Below are 18,434 nucleotides of genomic sequence, written 5' to 3' on the forward strand. Positions count from 1 at the left end.
CTAACCACCTGGCTAAAAGTTATAAGAGACCCCCCTCCTCCAACTGGATTTTGTGGAGGGTCCAGTTCGATAGGAATGTTTTGAGTATGCCTATCAGATCAGGCCCTGCAAGTGAGCTAGGAAGGGAAACACCTATTTTCACCTGATTTGAGAGTCCCTCTGAGGCTTAGGCATGCAGTGAAACATTGGAGTGAAACATGATGCGCATGCCCTGAGGCAGAAACTTCTGGTATGTCTACACTGCAGTTAAACAACCACAACTGGCCTGCGCTGGCTAACTCAGGCTCGCAGGGCTCAAGCTAGGGGCTGTTAAATTGTGGTGGAGATGTTCAGACTCAGGCTGCAGCCCGAGATCTGGGACCCGCCAACCTCACGAAGTCCTAGAGCCTGGGCTCTAGCCCGAGCCTCTACATCGCAATTAAACAGCCTGTTAGCCCAAGCCTCTGGGTTTTTAACTACAGTGTAGACATAGCCTTAGACATCCAGGGATCTCTCATGGCAAAAATTGGGTGCCGAGGAATTCTAAGTGCCTATAGTGTTAGGTGGCAGGTGAGCAGGAGTTTTGAGGATCTTAGTGGCACCTAAATTTTGGATTTAGGCATCTAAGTGGGAGGTAGGTACCTAAGACCCTTTGTGGATCCAGGTCTACGTCCCTAACTCCCTCACACCTAGGTGCTTTTGAAAATCCCACTAACTGCCGATAAAAAAAAACCCTGCATTTTTAGACACCTAAATATCTTTAAAAATCTGGCACTTAGTCCCCACTCTATCAACATGTTTTGCTGATTAATTTTTTAAAGCAAGACTGCAAATTTAAAAAAATGTGTGAAAGTAACAATAGATATAAAATTATGCTAAGTTGATACACAGAAAAAATAGGGCAGGGTGAGGGGAAATACTGTAAAGTTAACTGTCTTATATGTTGAAAATCTTATTTTTTTTAAAAATAGCTGCATATTAAAATGGACAGGTTAAATCCTTACGTCTTTACTCAGATTTAATTCTGGCTAATTCCCATCCAAGTCAACAGTAGTTTGCCTGATGGTGCCCTGATCCTCAATTTAGAACATACAGATGGACTGCTGCACCTGCACAGGGCCCTACTGAAGTTAGTACAGCTGCATGTACAGTGTAAATTGAAGGATAGGAGCTTAAGAACTGACCTCAGGATTTGGTGGTGGTTTAATAGCATAGAAAAATGGATTGTAGATATAGCTGAAAATAGAGGTCTGTTCTTCTCTGAGCTTATATAAAAGCCAGGCATTGTTCTGACCTAAATTTTTGGTAATATTTCTAACTCAAATATAACAAAATATTTCTAACTGTTCTTGTACAACATTAAGATATTTCTTAGAGATATATGAACAATAAAGATTGAAATCTTTTTCTCTTTTTTCCAAAGAAGATTTTTCTCATTTAGAATACTCAGATACTTTTCTCTAAATGAGACTTTTTTCCAACAGATCTACACAGAATAAACTCTCTAACCGCACTACTACTCTCTGAGACACTATTTCCAGCTATTTTCCCTATCTTTAGTCACACTGTAGTGAGATCTTATGTGGTGGAAAGTTAGGTAAGTACAGTTATATATATAATATGGTGCAATTTCTGTACTCAGATGCACATTCATTTCTTCAGTTCACTTTGTGACATGGTGTACAGTCCCTTTGGGCCTCAGTTAGAGAACTCAAAAGGGACAAAAGCACTCTGCCTTGATTTTGACACAGAAAAAAACCTCCCATCTATCTTTTAAATAGTATAGGACAACAGTGGTGATCTAGGCAACCAGCTGCCCTCCCCAGGGAATCTATGTGGATTGGGTTTGGTGAGTAAGGGCTTTCTGGTACCTGGAAGGAAACTCCTGTATAGTGAGTAGGTGGGAATTATTTTCTTCTCATCTTGAATTGGACTGAGGAAAAGTAGTCATGTTTCTGCTTGACATCGTTAGTCTGAACAGGTGAACTATATTACAACTAACTCAGCACCAAATATAAACACCTGGGTCCAGATCCACAAAGGGACATAGATATTGCAATGCTTGGTGTTGTGGCATTTAACTTTTAGGTGCCTAAAAAAATCACAGGAACAACACTGCAAGCCACAAAGTCTGAATGAGCTGCCTAAGGTCCCTATACAATCAATGGGGAGAGACAAGTGCCTTAGAAGGGGATTCACAAAAGCTATGGCGCTAGGCAGGGAGCTGCCTAAGCTAGGCAATGGGAGATACCGGGTGACAGTCCCATCCTTCTCATGGAGATAGGCACCTAAAGCCAGGCTGTATGCAGGTGCCTTTTCCTGATTATTTAAATATTTATGCTCAGTGGAACAGTTATTCAGAGAAGAGAGAGAGAGCTTCTATTGTCCAATAATTAGACCACCCACCTGGGACATGGAAGAGCCAGGGTCCAGTTCCCCTATTCCAATCACTCTTTCACTATTTAGCTGCAGTGGAACAGCTTCAACAGGATAGATTGTATCAGATTATCCAGTACCTCAGTGGTTTGAGCATTTTCCTGAAATGTGGGAGAGCCCTGTTCAAATCCTTTCTCCCCATCCTGACGGGGAAGAAGGAACTGGATCTAAGTCACTCAGGAGAATGTTCTAATCAGTAGACTAAAAGTGGGGGGCTGTTCTACCTCCTCTGGCGGCTAGACTTTGATTAGGACCTGACCCAGTAGGCAGTCTCTGAGCACACCTGTGATGCTGACAGACCAGGTGCCCCAGTGGAACACTGATGAATGTATAGCTCTAAACCAGTCTGGCTCACCTGTGTGTTAGTATTATTAAAATAGGTATTAAATTTATAAAAATGTGTTTAGACTTTATAAAATGCTTGTAGGGTGCTGCATGAATTAATCTCACTTAATATAACTTTATAAGATGGGGTACAGATGTTAAGTGTTTGCACTGTAAACCTCTGTAACTTGTATAACTCATTAAACAGGAAAGAACCATTAAATGTAAAATCCTGGTTTCCTATAGAAGGTGCTAGGTTCTGTACACATGGCCCATTGAAACCAAGTGAACCATTGTGAAACATCAAAGGACAAAAACTTTGTTGATTGACCCGCACACGCATGCCCTTGAAGCAGAGTTGTCAACTTTCACGGGCTAAATAAGCACCCCCAACTTTCACAATAAGCCAAAAATCAAGTTGATCCCATTTCAAAACAATGCTAAACAAGCCAATTCCTAAGAACCCCAATACTTTACGTTACTAGATTCCCCCCAGTGTGCAGTGTGGGACTGTGGTTGGCGCACTGTGCACCCCTGACTCTCTCCCCTCCTTGCTGGGAGCTGATAAAAAAAAAAAGCAACAAGCCAAAAACTAGCCAACAAGCAACTCACAAGCCAATTAAGCGAAAAACAAGCCAAATTTCTGCGTTTTTTTCCATGGGTTTGGCATGTCTGCCATGAAGACGTGCACGACGACTTGTCCCATCAGTTTGAATTCTGGGGGAAGGGAATAAAAATCCCTGACCAGAAGAAACTGGATCGCCCTATGCTGCTTGAACTCTTAGGGGTGAAAATTTCTAAGCATGAGCAAGAGTTCCCCGGTGCTTGGCTGGGGTTAGCCCTAGCGGATTTATAGCATTTGCATATTACAGCAGCTTCTATTACCTTTTGAGACTTAACACTGTAGCTCATTTGTCTATGTATGTTTACCTGCTTTAACTCTGGAAGTAACTCTCACTTATTGTTCTTAGTTAATAAATCTTTAGATAGCTTTTCTTATAGGATTGGTTTCAAGCATTGTCTTTGGTATAGGATCTAAGGTGCAGTTGACCTGGGCTAAGTGACTCATCCTTTGGGACTGGGAGTAACCTGAATATTATTGTGATTTTTGGTGTAAGGGACCATCTATCACAAAGGCAAGCTTGCCTGGGTGGCAAGGTAGTCCTCTTGGGTACTCCAATATGTCTGTGACTTCATGTTAAGGCTGTTATAGGGCTTGAGGAGTTCACGCTGGATACTTGGTTGATGAAACCTAAGTATAAAACACACAACCAGTTTGGGGTTTGTGCTCTATTTCTTAAGAGTCTGCCCTGAGGTTGGTTTTTCATGGTATTCAGGCCCCACATGCAAGATAGGCAAGCAAACACCTGTCTTCCCCCAGTTTGTTGATTGCTCTGGAGCTTACGTGTCCAGATGCCTGGAGTGAGACAACAGTCAGCATGCTCAGAGACAGAAATGTAGGCACCTAAGAAACTCTTTACTGCAAAAACTTAGGTGCCAAGTAAATTTAGGTGCCTATAGGGTTTGGCAGGAGTTTTGTGGATCACAAAACTCTTAAACTGGGATTTAGGCACCTAAACGTCAGATTTAGGTGCTTAAATCTGGGGTTTAGCTATCTAAGTACCCTTGTGGATCCCACCCCTGGAACCTGATTCTCATTATTTTTTTACCTCTACTTGTGTAGTCATTTACATTGTGGCAAAGTGAGTGTAAAAGCCACTCCTATGATTTTTGCAGCTTTTTATACCCAGTTGCATAGATGTAAATGATTACAAAAGGTGAAAAGTGGTGGAGAATACGCCCCTTGTTTTTACTCAGGCCTGGTCTACATAGTTTGAGCAGCTAGATTAGAAAGTAGCGGATGTTGATTAGATGTATTGTTACCTAAGTGGTTTGTTTTTCTTCGGTTAAATAATTGTTAATTGTATAAAGGGGAATATGGCTATCTGACTCTTAGCCATGATGATTTTATTTTGAGTCACTAAAGAAAAAAATCTAAATCTCAGGAAGGGAATTTTTTTCTTTTAACAAAGAATAACACTTGTGTATCTCTAATAACAATGACCTGAACTTTCTGTTCACTTCATGAGGAAATGTACCTGATTGTCCAAACCAACGGGCAGAACTTAGTTTGGAATATTTCAATGGTAGCTTGACAAAAGAAGTAATTGTTGTACTGTATACTTCATTTCCATTTCCTCTATTGTTATAACATTGTGCATAAGCAGTAAAACTGATGGTCACATTGAATGATTGTGATTAAGATACTGCATACGAATTTTTAAAAATGTACAAGCTGTTGTGCTTTAGCAGTCAGCCAAAAAATGCTACTTACAAAATGCTCATTGGACAAGCAGCAGCTTCCCTACAAAAACAAAAAAATGGGCCTTTTATACAATCAATTTTAGAATGTTAGATGCTCTAAAAACCAGATCCTGATCCTGCAAACACTTGTGTACCTGACTTCATTAGGTCTATTCACATACTCAGAGTTAAGCACCTGTATAAAATGTCTGCAGGATCAGTGCCCTGGAGCAGTACTTAGAAATAATTTAAATTCTATGAGACTAAGTGGATGTAACAGTTTCTTAAAAAGACTTAAGGATATTGATCAGAGAGAAATCTTTGTAATCATTGAATACAGGCAGTGGAACTGGAACAAATTTTATAGTGAGGATGCTGAAAACCATTGAACAAGACCTCCTCAAGCCATGGGTGTGCTGCCAAACCCCTTGTTTACATTGGCCTCATTAACACTACAAAAGTGACTTCCACTCCTTTTCCTCAACTGTTGCCTACTTCTAACTTAAATTGAATTGGCTCATTAGCAATGACCCCCCACTTGCTAAGGCAACTCCTATCTTTTCATATGCTGTGTATTTCTACCTCCCTACTGTATGCTCCACTCCATGCATCTGATGAAGTGGGTTTTAGCCCAGGAAAGCTTATACCCAAATAAATTTGTTTGTCTCTAAGGTGCCACAAGGACTCCTCATTGTTTTTACCCCTAGTTCCAGCACCCTTGACTACAGGTATGAAATGGCTGTGTTTGGGTAGCCAATTAATAATTTTGTTATACTTCTGAATTTATAGGTAGTTTCTTTGAGCCTATCTCGTTCTATGAATATCCTCACCTATCTCCTTTTAATATTTACCCCTGCCTATGCATGTGTGTAATATCACCTGTGATAGAGGGGTGAAGAGTAATATTTAAGGGGCAGAAGCATGTAAAAGAGTGGGCTGGGAGCATATGGAAAGACATACAGAGGGGACATGCACGACTTTGGGCGGCCTCCACTGCTTCTTGCAGGGGAACACAGAACTGTCCCGACGCTCCAGGGAGCAGCAATACTTTCCGAGGGCCACGTGTGCTGTGCAAGGGGGTAGCTATTGCAGCACTTGGGCAGGCGAGGGCGCTGGCGCCTGCATGAGAAGGAGGTCCCTTCAGAAGGGGCGGCCCTAGTCACAGAGCCGAGTACGGTCGTTCTGTGGCCGTAAAAGGGGGCGGGGTGACACTCACCTCACGTCCCGCTCGCGCACTGCATGCCGGGAGGTGTAGTCCCGCCCTGTCGTCTTCCGGGACCCGCCGGTGCCCTTCGGGAGAGCGACATTGGGGTCACGTGAGGGGTTTGTTGACTTCCTCGAGGGGGCGGGAGGTCCTGGTAACGGCGTCGTCAGGCCGGGCCCCGGGCGGAGGTGATGGGAGCCCGGAGGAGCCCGAGTAGAGACTGCGGCGGCCGCTGCTGCTTCCTCTTCGCCGCCGCCCGCCAGTGACCGGAGCCGAGCGGAAACCCCCCGGCAGGTCAGCTCCGGCCCTTCCCTAGAGGGGATGGGGCAGATGGGCCGGGGTGGGGGGAGGGGAGAGCGGTGACAAGCGCTCTCAGCCGGTGGCTCGGGCTGACGTGGAGCCGCAACCCCCGACAGCTCGACGCTCACAGCGGCCTGCTGCGGGCGCGCCTCTGCGCCCACGCGCTTCCTCCCCGCCCCGCTGCCTGCTCCGGGGCTTGTCCGCATTGGGACGGTTCCTGTCTCTCCTCCAGCGGCTCAGCGGAGGCGATGCGGGGCGCCGTGCCCTGCTCCGCGCGGACCGCACAGTCACGGGCAGCGGCCTCTGTGCCGGCCAGGTGGTCCCGGGCCTCCACAGGGAAGTTACCTTTAAATCCACCCAGTGAGTATTTTACGTTCTCTCCTGCAGAGAGGAAGCTGGCAGGGTGACGGGAAAGGGGCAGCGAACAGGCTGCTGTGGTGCCCCGGAGCTGGGTAGGAGTCTGGGGATTATGCAGGGAAAGTAGCTGCACCGGAATGGCACCAGGAACCTGCAGATGAAGCCTTTTCAGATGAGGATGCATGACGCTCACAATTCCATAACATAGGCAGTGAAAGGGAGAAACTGTTCAGGGGGAGAAAAATGTTATCAAATACCATGAAGTCCTACAACGCACACCCAAATACAACTGTTCTGGGCGCATTATAAACGCGGGTTAATACTCATAAGTGTAGAGAAATGTGTATTGTAATGGGCTTGTAAAATTCACTTGCAAGTGGGGAATGAGCATGTGTGAAGGATTGGGGGGAGAGGGGTGTAATTTGTCTGATTGTGCAGAATTTAAATGTTCTGATAAACTACGTGTTTGGTCCTTCTGGCTGCCAAGATAACCACCTAAATGTGAGCTTCTGCTATGTGTGGTTCTGAGTCTGCAGATAGACCTCTCCAGCTTCTCCACTGATTCTCCTAACTCTTTCCCAGCAGCAGCAAAATTAAATTAACAGGGATGTCTGATATCTTTGCTGCCCTTCAGAATCCTGTGAGCTGGGATGAAACTGAAAAGAATCATGTCCATGTCACTGCTAACATTTGGGGAAAGGTATAAGCAGTAGCAGCCAAGGCAGGCACTGGAGTTATTCTCTGAGGAGGAATAATGGAGACTTGGGAGACTAGAAGCCCAGCTCCCACATGGAGATCATTTGCAATATAGTGTGAGATCAAAACTTTTAATGGAAATTGGTGAGGGAATCTTCTGTTTTTTCACTAATATCACATCTATGTGACGTAATGTGCAGAAAAGAGAGAAAGGATAGTTTTTTGTTCAATGTTCAGATCTGATGGTGGGGAAGTGGAACCCTTTGTTAAAAGGGAAGTCTAGTCTAAGCACAGGATTAGGAACCAGAAACTTAAAAAAAAAAAAAAATTAATTCTGACTGCCATGTGAATCCTCTGTGCCCTTGAGCAACTTGCTTAATCTCTGTTTCAATTTCCCCATCTATAAAATGTGTATTACACTTAACTACTTCACATGGTGTTGATGATTGTGCAATGTTTATAAAGACCTTTGAACAAGAAAAGAGTAAGTGCCAGGTTTTATTATTAAACAAAGGGGAAATGATTATGTCCTAAAACAAGTAACATGTTAAATCTCAAAAGCCGTTTATTACTCTTTAATATGAATTATAGAACAACAACAAATGCTTTCTATAAGCCAACAGTAAATCTAGGGAGGCACATGATCTATTGGTGTATACAGGCAACATTTTAGTGTCATGTACTGTTAGAAATATTTGGTTTAATTACTTGTAAGAGGGGAGAACAGTAAAATAGGATTATGTTTTTAGACACAGACTTATTTGGGATATACAGAAGGCCCTACCAAACTGAGGTCAGTTTCATGGTCATAGGATTTTAAAAATTTAAATCTGAAATTTCACTGTTATAATTGTAGGGGCCCTGACCCAAAAAGGAGTTGCGGGGAGGGTGGGTCACAAAGTTATTGTAGGGGAGATTGTAGTACTTACTTCTTTGCAGCTGCTGGTGGCAGTGCTGCCTTCAGAGCTGAGCAGCTGGAGAGCAGCAGCTGCTGACCAGGATCCCAGCTCTGAAGGCAGAGCCACCACCAGCAGCAGTGCAGAAGGAAGGATGGCATGGCTTGGTATTGCCACCCTTACTTTTGCACTGCTGCTAGTGGGGTGCTGCCTGCTAGTGGGGCACAGTTGGGTGCCCGGCCAACAGCCCTCACTCTCCTGTCCCCCAAGCTCTGAAGGCAGTACAGAAATAAGGGTGGCAATATCACCCCCCCTAAAATAACCTTGTGGAACCCCCCCGTAACTCCTTTTTGGGTCAGAACCCCCTGTTTGAGAAATGCTGGTCTCCCCCTCCCTTCTCCCCCCCCCCCCCCCCCGTGAAATCTATACAGAATAGGGTAAAAGTACACAAAAGACTAGATTTCACGGGGGGGGGAGACCAGATTTCACGGTCTGTTTTGCGTTTTTTATGGCCGTGAATTTCGTAGGGCCCTAGATATACAGTAACACTTCTATTTTGTTTGCTTTGTCTTGTATCTGGAAGTAAGAGTAAAAAATCAAGTATTAACATTTAGTCACTTTTTTCATGAAATAACACCATTCTGAAAACTGATATAAACTGCATAAATCTGTGCCATGGCCAAATAAAAGTAATGCATTGTATCTTATTTTAATGAGATATAGCAGATGAACAAAAGGAGAATCAACACCATCTGACCAATTAGCTCTGCATAGCAAGAGCAAGCGCTCGATAGTCCATGGACTGTAGTTTGAGAACTCCTGACTTGTGAAATAATATGTAAAATTTCAGGAAACATTTTTGTGACTATCGCCTATTCATAGATCATAAATCTATCTAATTGCCTTAAAAATAGTATTTGAGAAACTGGACGAACATAAGAACAGCCATGATGGGTCAGACCAATGGTCCATCTAGCCTAATGTCCTGTCTTCGGACAGTAGCCGCTGTCCGGTGCTTCAGAGGGAATGAACAGAACAGGCAGTCATCAAGTGATCCAGGCCTGTTGTCCACATCCAGTTTCTGGTAGTCAGAGGCTAGGGATACCCAGAGCATGGGATTGCATCCCTGGCCAACTTGACTAACAGCCATTGATGGACCTATCCTCCATCCTCCTGCCTATCTAATTCTTTTTTGAATCTAGGTATACTTTTGGCCTTCACACCATCCCCTGGCATCGAGTTCCACAGGTTGACTGTGTTGTGTGAAGAATTGCTTTCTTTTGTTGGTTTTAAACCTGCTGCCTATTATTTTAAATGATTCTTGTTATATGAAGGAGCAAATAACACACATTCATTTTCTCTACACCTTTCATGATTTTTTTTTTTAATAGACCTCTATCATATCTCCCCTTAGTTGTCTCTTTTCCAAGCTGAAAGTCCCAGTTTTTTAATCTTTCCTCATATGGAAGCTGTTTCATATCCTTAATCATTTTTGTTGCCCTTTTTTGTACCTTGTCCATTTCTAATGTATCTTTTTCTTTTTTGAGATAGAGCAACCAGAACTGTATGCAGTACTCAAAGTGGCAGTACTCAAGGTGTGGGTGATTTGTGATTCATTTCACTAATACTACTGTTCAATTAGATCATTATACTTGTAGTGGAAAGACTTTTTATATGTATACCTAATCTCTGTCGTCTTTGCTCATTACTCTTTAAAAATTTCCTTTCCTTCCTTTCTATGCCATTTAGGGCAGGTTTCTAATTTTTCTCTCACTACTTTATCTCCAGCCCAACTGTTTTCATGAAAATGAAGCAGCCTCAGAGCACAGATTCGGTTTCATTTTGAGAGACACAACTCCTCTGCCCCTTCATTGTGCTGTTTCAGCAATAGCCTTTATAACATAGCTAATTGTGTACTGTGTAAAGGACAGATTTTGGCCTTGTATATGTTTATAGTTCCCATCTTCTTTAGTAAGAGTTTAACGTATTAGCTGAAAGTAGAACTCAGTCTCAAATTTTTTCCTTCTGTCAGTTATTTTAGAAGTTTTCACATAGTGTAGACCTAAATTAATAAACAGTTGATCTTGTTAACTGTGAATATTCTGATATCTTTCATAGTGTTAGTATATTCCTTAATTATGATTCCTTCCCCATCTCACACTACCATATACTACAGCTTGGAACATAAACTGGGTACAGTGCACTTCTTGGCCAGCTGACAGCTGTTTAATATAAAATGAATAATTGATTTCAGTATCATTTTTATTGGGCAGGAATGCATATCACACACAACTTCACAGTAGGCACCTTTGTTGACAGTTTGAGTAAAGAGAGATTCTCAGTGAGCACAGAAACTGACCTACATTTGCAATTAAAAGAATCACATTATGGCCATTGCTAGTCTATATCTAAACACTTTTTTTTTTTCTTTGCCTCTTTGCCTACAATTTGTTACTTGCTTTTTGCATCTTTTCTTAAGTTAGATTGTAAGCTGCTTGGGGCAGTGACCACATCTTCCTGTGTGTGTGTGTGTGGTTTTTTAACAATGCTTAGAAAATTGAAGCAATAAGTATATCTTAAGAAGGTGGCTCCTTTGAGATTTCAGGGAGGCTTACGCTACCACTGTCAGTAGTGTATCTGTTCAGTGGATAAAGAGGAATTTAGTTTTTGTGGGTATCCTGCTAATTTTCAAAATCAGAAAACTCACTGCAGGAAGTTGCTCTGTTACAGAATCTTTGGGAGATGATATTTTATTAGGTGTATGTATGGTTTATGAATCATTGTGGGTCACGTTTGTATGCGCTTCATCGCGGGAGGATTTCCACAGCTCCTCTAAGAAGTGAAAACAGTAGGGGATGATTAAGGCAAATGACTCAAGTTAGAATACCTTGAGAGAGGTACTGCCTCCTGGGGAGGCTCCCCTATTCTACTTCAAAGTGGATTCTGCAGAGACCAACAGACAAAGGACTTTTGAATAAATAGCCCAATGTTAAACTGACTAAAGGCTTTCTTCCTGATCCAGCAAATAGAAAAGGCCTTCTGTCCAACAGGGTCCCCAACCTTTGTGGAAGGGTTAGAAAGATTTTGGCTTACTGGGGCCCCATAAGACTGATGGATGACACACTGGTAAGCTGTTAGCCTGTGTACAGGGATGTTTTACAGAGACAACATAAAAAGCTGTAATGCTTTATCTGAAGAATAAATGTGCTTGCTTAAGAAGAGCTCTGTTGTAACTGCTAGTAATTTCTCCGTTAGTCACTCTCAGAGAAAAGTCAAAGCACAGGCACCAGCCTTTTTAGGCAGACTGGCTTGCTTGGGATCTCACAGTGTAATCCAGGGGGCTGTGCAGTCTTAAAACCCCTGGTCAGGAGGTAGTGAGACATGAGTTTCCATCTAGGAGAGTTGAAAGCTAGGAGCTGGAAACCTTTGAGTGCCCTGGAGAGGCCACAGATGGGAAAATACAGGTGCAGTTACCCTGAAACTGTGACACTCGCTTTGTTTCCTTACCTGTCTTGTTTAAAGAAAAAAAAAAAAAAGGTGCCTGCAGAGCTCTCATGTGCAGTGTATGCAAATATTTCAATAGTGCAACAGTAGATTACGAATCAAAGTCCAACTTTAAATCACTTGATTTCATCTATCTAGATGTATTATGTGGATTTTTTAGAATTCTTAAACAGATTTCATTAGACCAAATTTAGTTTTCTATTTATGTAGCTTACTACCCATTTGCTAATTTTGAAAATGGAGTCAATCTGCTATCCTGGTTCTGTTTCCAGTTCATGTGACTGAGCACTGTGATGTTGTCACATTAATGTGTAAGTTTGGAACCTCACTTGTGCTGCTTCCTTTCACAATGTAAAGGATCAGTGTCTTTTATGATGCAGAGATGTAGTTAAATATACCTTGTGTTAATTGAGATATTATAAATTAGGTTTTTAATGTTTTTTGCTTTAATTTCATGCAATGTATATGTTGAAGCAGTCTCCTAACTCTAACTTTCTATCCCTTAGTACCTACAGGCTCTTAATCTCCAGTCAAACAGGGCACTGTTATACTTCTTTCCGCCAGTGTGCCCTTGTGAATTTCTCTTAGAAACAAACTATCTAAAAATCACATCTGTCCTCCTGAACTTCCTCCTCTACTCATCACCCTCTCACCAGTTTTCCTCCCCATAATGATCTTCTGATAAACTCCCCACCCCCATCCCTTAAGGGGATGAAGCTGAGGGAGTTAGAGTTGGCCATCCTAACACCTTGAGAAATGAGGGAGAAGTGCCTGTTTGAGTTCCTCTAACTTAGCATAAGCAGGATTTTTCTCATGAATGGATTGTCTTCATCTGCCATGTAGAACCAGCTAAAACAGTCCATACCAGATCAGTTTTTGTAGCTGTGATGGTCCCAGGATATTAGAGGGCAAGGTGGTGTGACAAAGTTCCTCCTCTGCCTTGGTGGGTCCTGCGCTTATTGGCGGATTTGCTCGCCTCACAGGTTCACAGCAGCCCTCAGTTTGGCCACTTTTGTGGCTCAAATCTGCCATTCACTCAGTTAGCCTCATCACTGGCCAGCATGGGGAAAAGGAAGAAGAACAACCCCCGCAGTCTCTGCTGATCCACCTAGTGGATCGGGGAACAGGCCAGAGACCTTCCCCTAAGGTGGAACCCACAGTCCAGGTCAACTCCTCCAGTATCAAGTAGGGAGTTGGGGGAGAACCTGGGCCCGCCCTCTACTCCGGGTTCCAGCCCAGGGCCCTGTAGATTGCAGCTGTCTACAGTGGCTCCTGTAACAGCTGCGTGACAGCTACAACTCCCTGGGCTACTTCCCCACGGCCTCCTCCCAACACCTTTTTTATTCTCACCACAGGACCTTCCTCCAGATGTCTGGTAATGCTTGTACTTCTCCATCTTCCAGTAGTACACCTTCTCACTCTCAGCTTCTTGCTCCCAGCACCTTGCATGCACACCACAAACTGAAGTGAGTTCTTTTTTAAAACTCGGGTGCCCTGATTAGCCTGCCTGTCTTAATTGATTCTGGAAAGTTCCTGATTGTTCTGGAACCTTCCCTGTTACTTTACTCAGGGAAAAGGGACCTACTTAACCTGGAGCTAATATATCTGCCTTCTATCACTCTGCCGCCTCGACGAGTAGGGTCCTGCCACCGGGCCAGCTCTGTATTTATTAGTGTCCTCTCCTGGGGGCTCCCCTCCCCCTCTGCAGCTTGGGCCGGGGCTGCCCCCCTTCCTGGGCAGAGGGCTAGCAGGGTGCCCTGGCCCCCTTCCATCCAGGCCCCTGCTCTGCCCTCCCTGCTGGGGCACACGGCAGAGCTGCCCGGGCCAGTGCCTGCAGCTTGTTGTGCCCCAATAAAGGGCTAGTGTATGGGGGGGGGGGGAATATCACTCCCCTGTCACAGTGGGTGAAGTAATATCTCTTAGTGGACCAGCTTCTGTTGGTGAGAGAGAGACACAGAAGCTTTCAAGCCTATACAGAGCTCTTCTTCAGGTCTTCCCCCCCCCCCCCCCTTACTAACAGAAGTTGGTCCAATAAAAGATAATACCTCACCCATGTGGTCATTATCAGATCTGACTGTAGTGGTGGTTGCATGTGCAACCAAGCTGATGTTAATTTAAAAAATATATTACATGTAACCTTTCCCCAAAAAACTGGAGTCTAAGCTGGCTGTCCTGTAACTCTCTGGTGTTTGTGGCTTGGACTTCTAAAGATCATTTCTTCCAGAGTTTAATGATTCTGTAATTTTAGGAAGGATGTATTGTATTCCTACATTAGGCAGGGATTCAATCATTTCATTATGTGTAAAATTCCACTTGACTAACAAGAGAAGGACAGCTGTGCTTCCATATAATGGTTAAAGACAAAGCACCAGACTAGCTGTATGAGGTACCATGTTGCCAGAAGAATCTAGTGTAGGATTTTGAGAATATTTTTTTTAAATTAAAGATCTTTTGAAACATAAATTTTTAGTGCAGTAAAAAGACTCTCGATGTGCGCGGAAGAAATGTACAGTTCCTGAATTTATAAAGCAGCATTTGTACATGTTATGCCTCTTATTAGGCTGGAAAGTCACGTCATAAACTTTTTGAAAGAGAGCCCAAAGATAACCATAAGATTTCTTTTGCTAACAGAATAGCTTGAGAATACATATAGGACATGACTGTCATGCTGTCCGGAGTGGCTCTCTGTGAGTGACTATCTCAGGGCAAAAAGAAAAGGAGTACTTGTGGCACCTTAGAGACTAACAAATTGGCGGATATGAGCATAAGCTTTCGTGAGCTACAGCTCACTTCATCGGATGCATTCAGTGGAAAATACAATAGGGAGATTTATATACACAGACAACATGAAACAATGGGTGTTACCATACACACTGTAAGGAGAGTGATCAGGTAAGGTGAGCTATTACCAGCAGGAGAGCAGGGGCCAGACTGTCAGAAAACAATAGCAAACAACCCAAACTGGTGGTATGTTCTATAATTAGATTTCACCAAGCCAGTAACATATCTGAACTCCTGGGTCACTTTACCAGTCTTACTGTGGAGTCACAGACAGTCTCCCTTAGCTTCTCCAGGCTGTCTTGCCACCCAGAGAAACAGAACTTTGTGATAAAAGAAAAGGAGTACTTGTGCACCTAGGTAATTTAAACCTAAAATCGCACCACATCAGGTTTATCCCAGTCCCAAAAGACCAGCCACTTGCCCCAAATCAATTGATATTGCAGATCTTACAGCAAAGACAATGCTGGCAGCCAGTTCTTTAATAAACTAATTAAAAGTTTATTAGCTAAGAAAAAAGAGTGTGTTTGAGAGGTTAAAGCAGGTAAAATATAATCGGTAAACCACTGTTTATAACTCCAAATGGTGGTAGTGATGTAATTGTTAGTTTCCCAAAAGTCTTTTCCACGGTTACCCAGAATAATTTTGGGGCTCTCCATCTTCTCATTCAGTTATACTGCCTTGTTAGAATCCCAACGGTCCAGAGATAAAGGATCTTTCTTTAAATCCATATTTATATCGTCTCACAGAAGACAAGCTGGCAGTCTCTCTGCCCACATGGGTTTTTCCTTTGATGACAGCGAGTGAGGAAGGCACTTAGACTTTTGACCTCTGACCATGTACACAATGGCCATTTGCTGTGAAATTAACAGAAAATGCTAAAGTCTTTAAGTACTTCATAATCATTTCGCAAGATTTCTTTGATGGGTAACTTAGTTGCAAGGGTACTCACCATGTAAATGTTTGCTATTACATTTATGACAGGAACAGATGAGAAAAAAAATTCAAGTAACCTTCCATTAGTTTTATGAAGTTTAAACACCCAAACACTTACACATTTAAAATCGCTTTGATCTAATACACAAGTGAATTGACCTGAATACACTCTAGTATGACCTGGTCAGCCAACGTCACAATGACAGTAATGAAAAACAGGAGACCATATCTGAAGTTAGTAAAAGATTATCAGAATTGGTGCTAATAAAGGAATAGGGAAGATGCAGAGCTGAAGGTTAGGAGCTACTTGAGTATGCAGAGAGAGAAAGAGGACTTAACTGTATACCTTTTTTGCAAATGATCATTATTTGATGTAGTTCAGAGATATCAGCCCTGTTTCTGTCATTGACTTGCCAAAGCTACGAAGACTGTTTCTCCTTATGGTCCAAATATAACTTGGAACAAGCCAAGCTCTAAAACAGCATTGATAATTTATATTCTGTAAGTGTTATTTAAACACATAAGAGATTATGGATTTTGGTCAATGGAAAATATTGCAAACCGTGAAAGTTGGTGAAGTTTATAAGTACAGAAGAGTGTAAATAGGGAATGAGAAGTGTAAGATTATAGAAACATCTGACTGTATAACTTGATCATTGATGAAAAATGGGTGTCATGGATTCTCTGTAAACTTGCGATGACATGGCAAAGATAAATAAGGAATTTTTTTTTAAAAGTATGTATGGCATTATGCATGAAGGCTTTTTAAACTGTAGTGCTTTTGGCATGTATCTTGGTGAGAATTTTTTTAATACTATTATGTCTTTTCAAACAGCTGTCATGGATGAGCTGGGAGAAGATGACATCTATATTTTGAATCATGAAAAAGCAGATGGTACTCACAGAAGAGAGAAAGAGATTCCTGTTCCAGCATATGCAGGGGATGAGTCCATTGCTTCACATTTTGCACTTGTCACTGCTTATGAAGATATCAAGAAACGACTAAAGGAGACAGAGAAGGAGAACTCCTTCTTAAAGAAAAGAGTAAGACTCTTAGAAGAAAAGGTAAGTGCAATTTTTTTGATACTTTGTAATAAGACTTTTTTCCCTTAAAGTCTGGCTAGATGGATGTCAGTTCATGATATCACTAATCCTTATATCTTTAAAGAGGAAATACTATGTGTGTAATAAGTTTCTTTTTATATGCGCTCGCTCGCTCTCTCTCTCTCTCAAAACACAATTTGTTTTCGTTTGACAGCCTAGTTTACTGTTAAATAGCCTTTGGCTCTTGAGTTCTGTAACTTCACTTTTCTGTGAACAAAGTTGGTGTCAGGGTTCCTTCCCCACTCTGAACTCTAGGGTACAGATGTGGGGACCCGCATGAAAGACCTCCTAAGCTTATTTTTACCAGCTTAGGTTAAAAACTTTCCCAAGGCACAAACTTCTCCTTGTCTTTCAACAGTATGCTGCCACTACCAAGTGATTTAGACAAAGAACAGGAAAGGACCACTTGGGAGTTCCTATTTCCCCAAAATATCCCCCCAAGCCCTTACCCCCCCTTTCCTGGGGAGACTTGAGAATAAACAAGATAAGCACAGACCAGCCATGGATTTTTAACACCCAAAAAACCCAATCAAATGCTTAAAAAACAGAACTTTATTACTTGTGGCACCTTAGAGACTAACAAAAACTCTAAGGTGCCACAAGTACTCCTTTTCTTTTTGCGAATACAGACTAACACAGCTGCTACTCTGAGAACTTTATTAGAAGAACAAAAAAAGATAAGAGAAAACCTTACAGGCAGTCAGATTCAAAACATAAAGAATCCCTCTAGGCAAAACCTTACGTTACACAAAAACAGTAATACACGTTTCCTCTAGCACAGCAAACTTCACAAGCCAAAACAAAGAAAACCTAACGCATTTTCTAGCTAGATTACTTTCCAACTTTACAGGAGTTGGAGGGCTTGCATCCTTGATCTTCTCCTGGCAAAGGTATCACACAGACAGACAAAAGCCTTCTCTCCCCTCGCCCAGATTTGAAAGTATCTTGTCCCCTCATTGGTCATTTTGGGTCAGGTGCCAGCCAGGTTATCTGAGCTTCTTAACCTTTTATAGGTAAAGGGATTCTGCCTCTGGCCAGGAGGGATTTTATAGCACTGTACACAGAAAAGTGGTTATCCTTCCCTTTATGTTTATGATAGTTGGTAAATAGCAAAATCAAAAAACATAACCAGAAATGTAAAATAAAAATATTTGACTTCCAAGTTCAGAGCCTCAGAAAAAGGGTCACAATTGATATTGAGAGGGAAACAATAGTTCTTATTCTGGTCTTCTAAAACTTTGTTTAAGAATGTAAAACTTTACCAGGTGTGTGGGTGAGGGTTTTTTTTTGGTCATCTTTTTTAAACTACCCAGGCTATGAATTCCATACAACTTTAGCACGTATATGATCTAGTCATTTCTCTACCTCCCTATAAAGCTCTGAAGTTGCAAGTGAGGAAAGTCATTGTCACAAGAATGTAAACGTTAGTGAATATTTTGTTTCACTGGCCAGATGGGTTCTAGATTTGAATAAACTAATAAGATTGTCTTCACATTAGTTAATGACAGGCAGTTTGTAACCGAGTTAGGTGTAATCTGATGATGTATTCAAAGACACTCATTTACCTTTAGGTCTACAGTGCCTTATAAAAAGATAGATAAAGTCTGGACTGCTGA

General features: G+C 42.2%; 2 protein-coding genes across 5 annotated transcripts in view; one reads left to right on the forward strand and one right to left on the reverse strand.

Moving 5' to 3' along the window:
- LOC125631634 (RNA-binding motif, single-stranded-interacting protein 3) overlaps positions 1-6,362 on the reverse strand; it is a 1,082,196-nt gene extending 1,075,834 nt beyond the window's left edge. The window contains exon 1 of the mRNA XM_048838637.2: positions 6,260-6,362. The gene's annotated coding sequence lies outside the window, so the exon portion shown is untranslated. The remainder of the gene's footprint in view (positions 1-6,259) is intronic.
- Positions 1-18,434, forward strand: part of AZI2 (5-azacytidine induced 2) — a 63,540-nt gene that overhangs the window by 11,678 nt on the left and 33,428 nt on the right. The window contains exons 1-3 of one of the 4 annotated variants that reach the window (XM_048838645.2): positions 6,417-6,541; positions 13,356-13,466; positions 16,550-16,779. In XM_048838645.2, the coding sequence (XP_048694602.1) occupies positions 16,555-16,779 (225 nt within the window). In that variant the 5' untranslated portion in view covers positions 6,417-6,541; positions 13,356-13,466; positions 16,550-16,554. Of the gene's footprint in view, positions 1-6,407; positions 6,542-6,659; positions 6,908-13,355; positions 13,467-16,549; positions 16,780-18,434 lie in introns of those variants that run through there. The other 3 variants (XM_048838643.2, XM_048838641.2, XM_048838644.2) reach the window with 3 other exon arrangements.

The sequence above is a fragment of the Caretta caretta genome, chromosome 2 (genome assembly GCF_965140235.1).
Source record: "Caretta caretta isolate rCarCar2 chromosome 2, rCarCar1.hap1, whole genome shotgun sequence".
NCBI classification, from domain to species: domain Eukaryota; kingdom Metazoa; phylum Chordata; order Testudines; family Cheloniidae; genus Caretta; species Caretta caretta.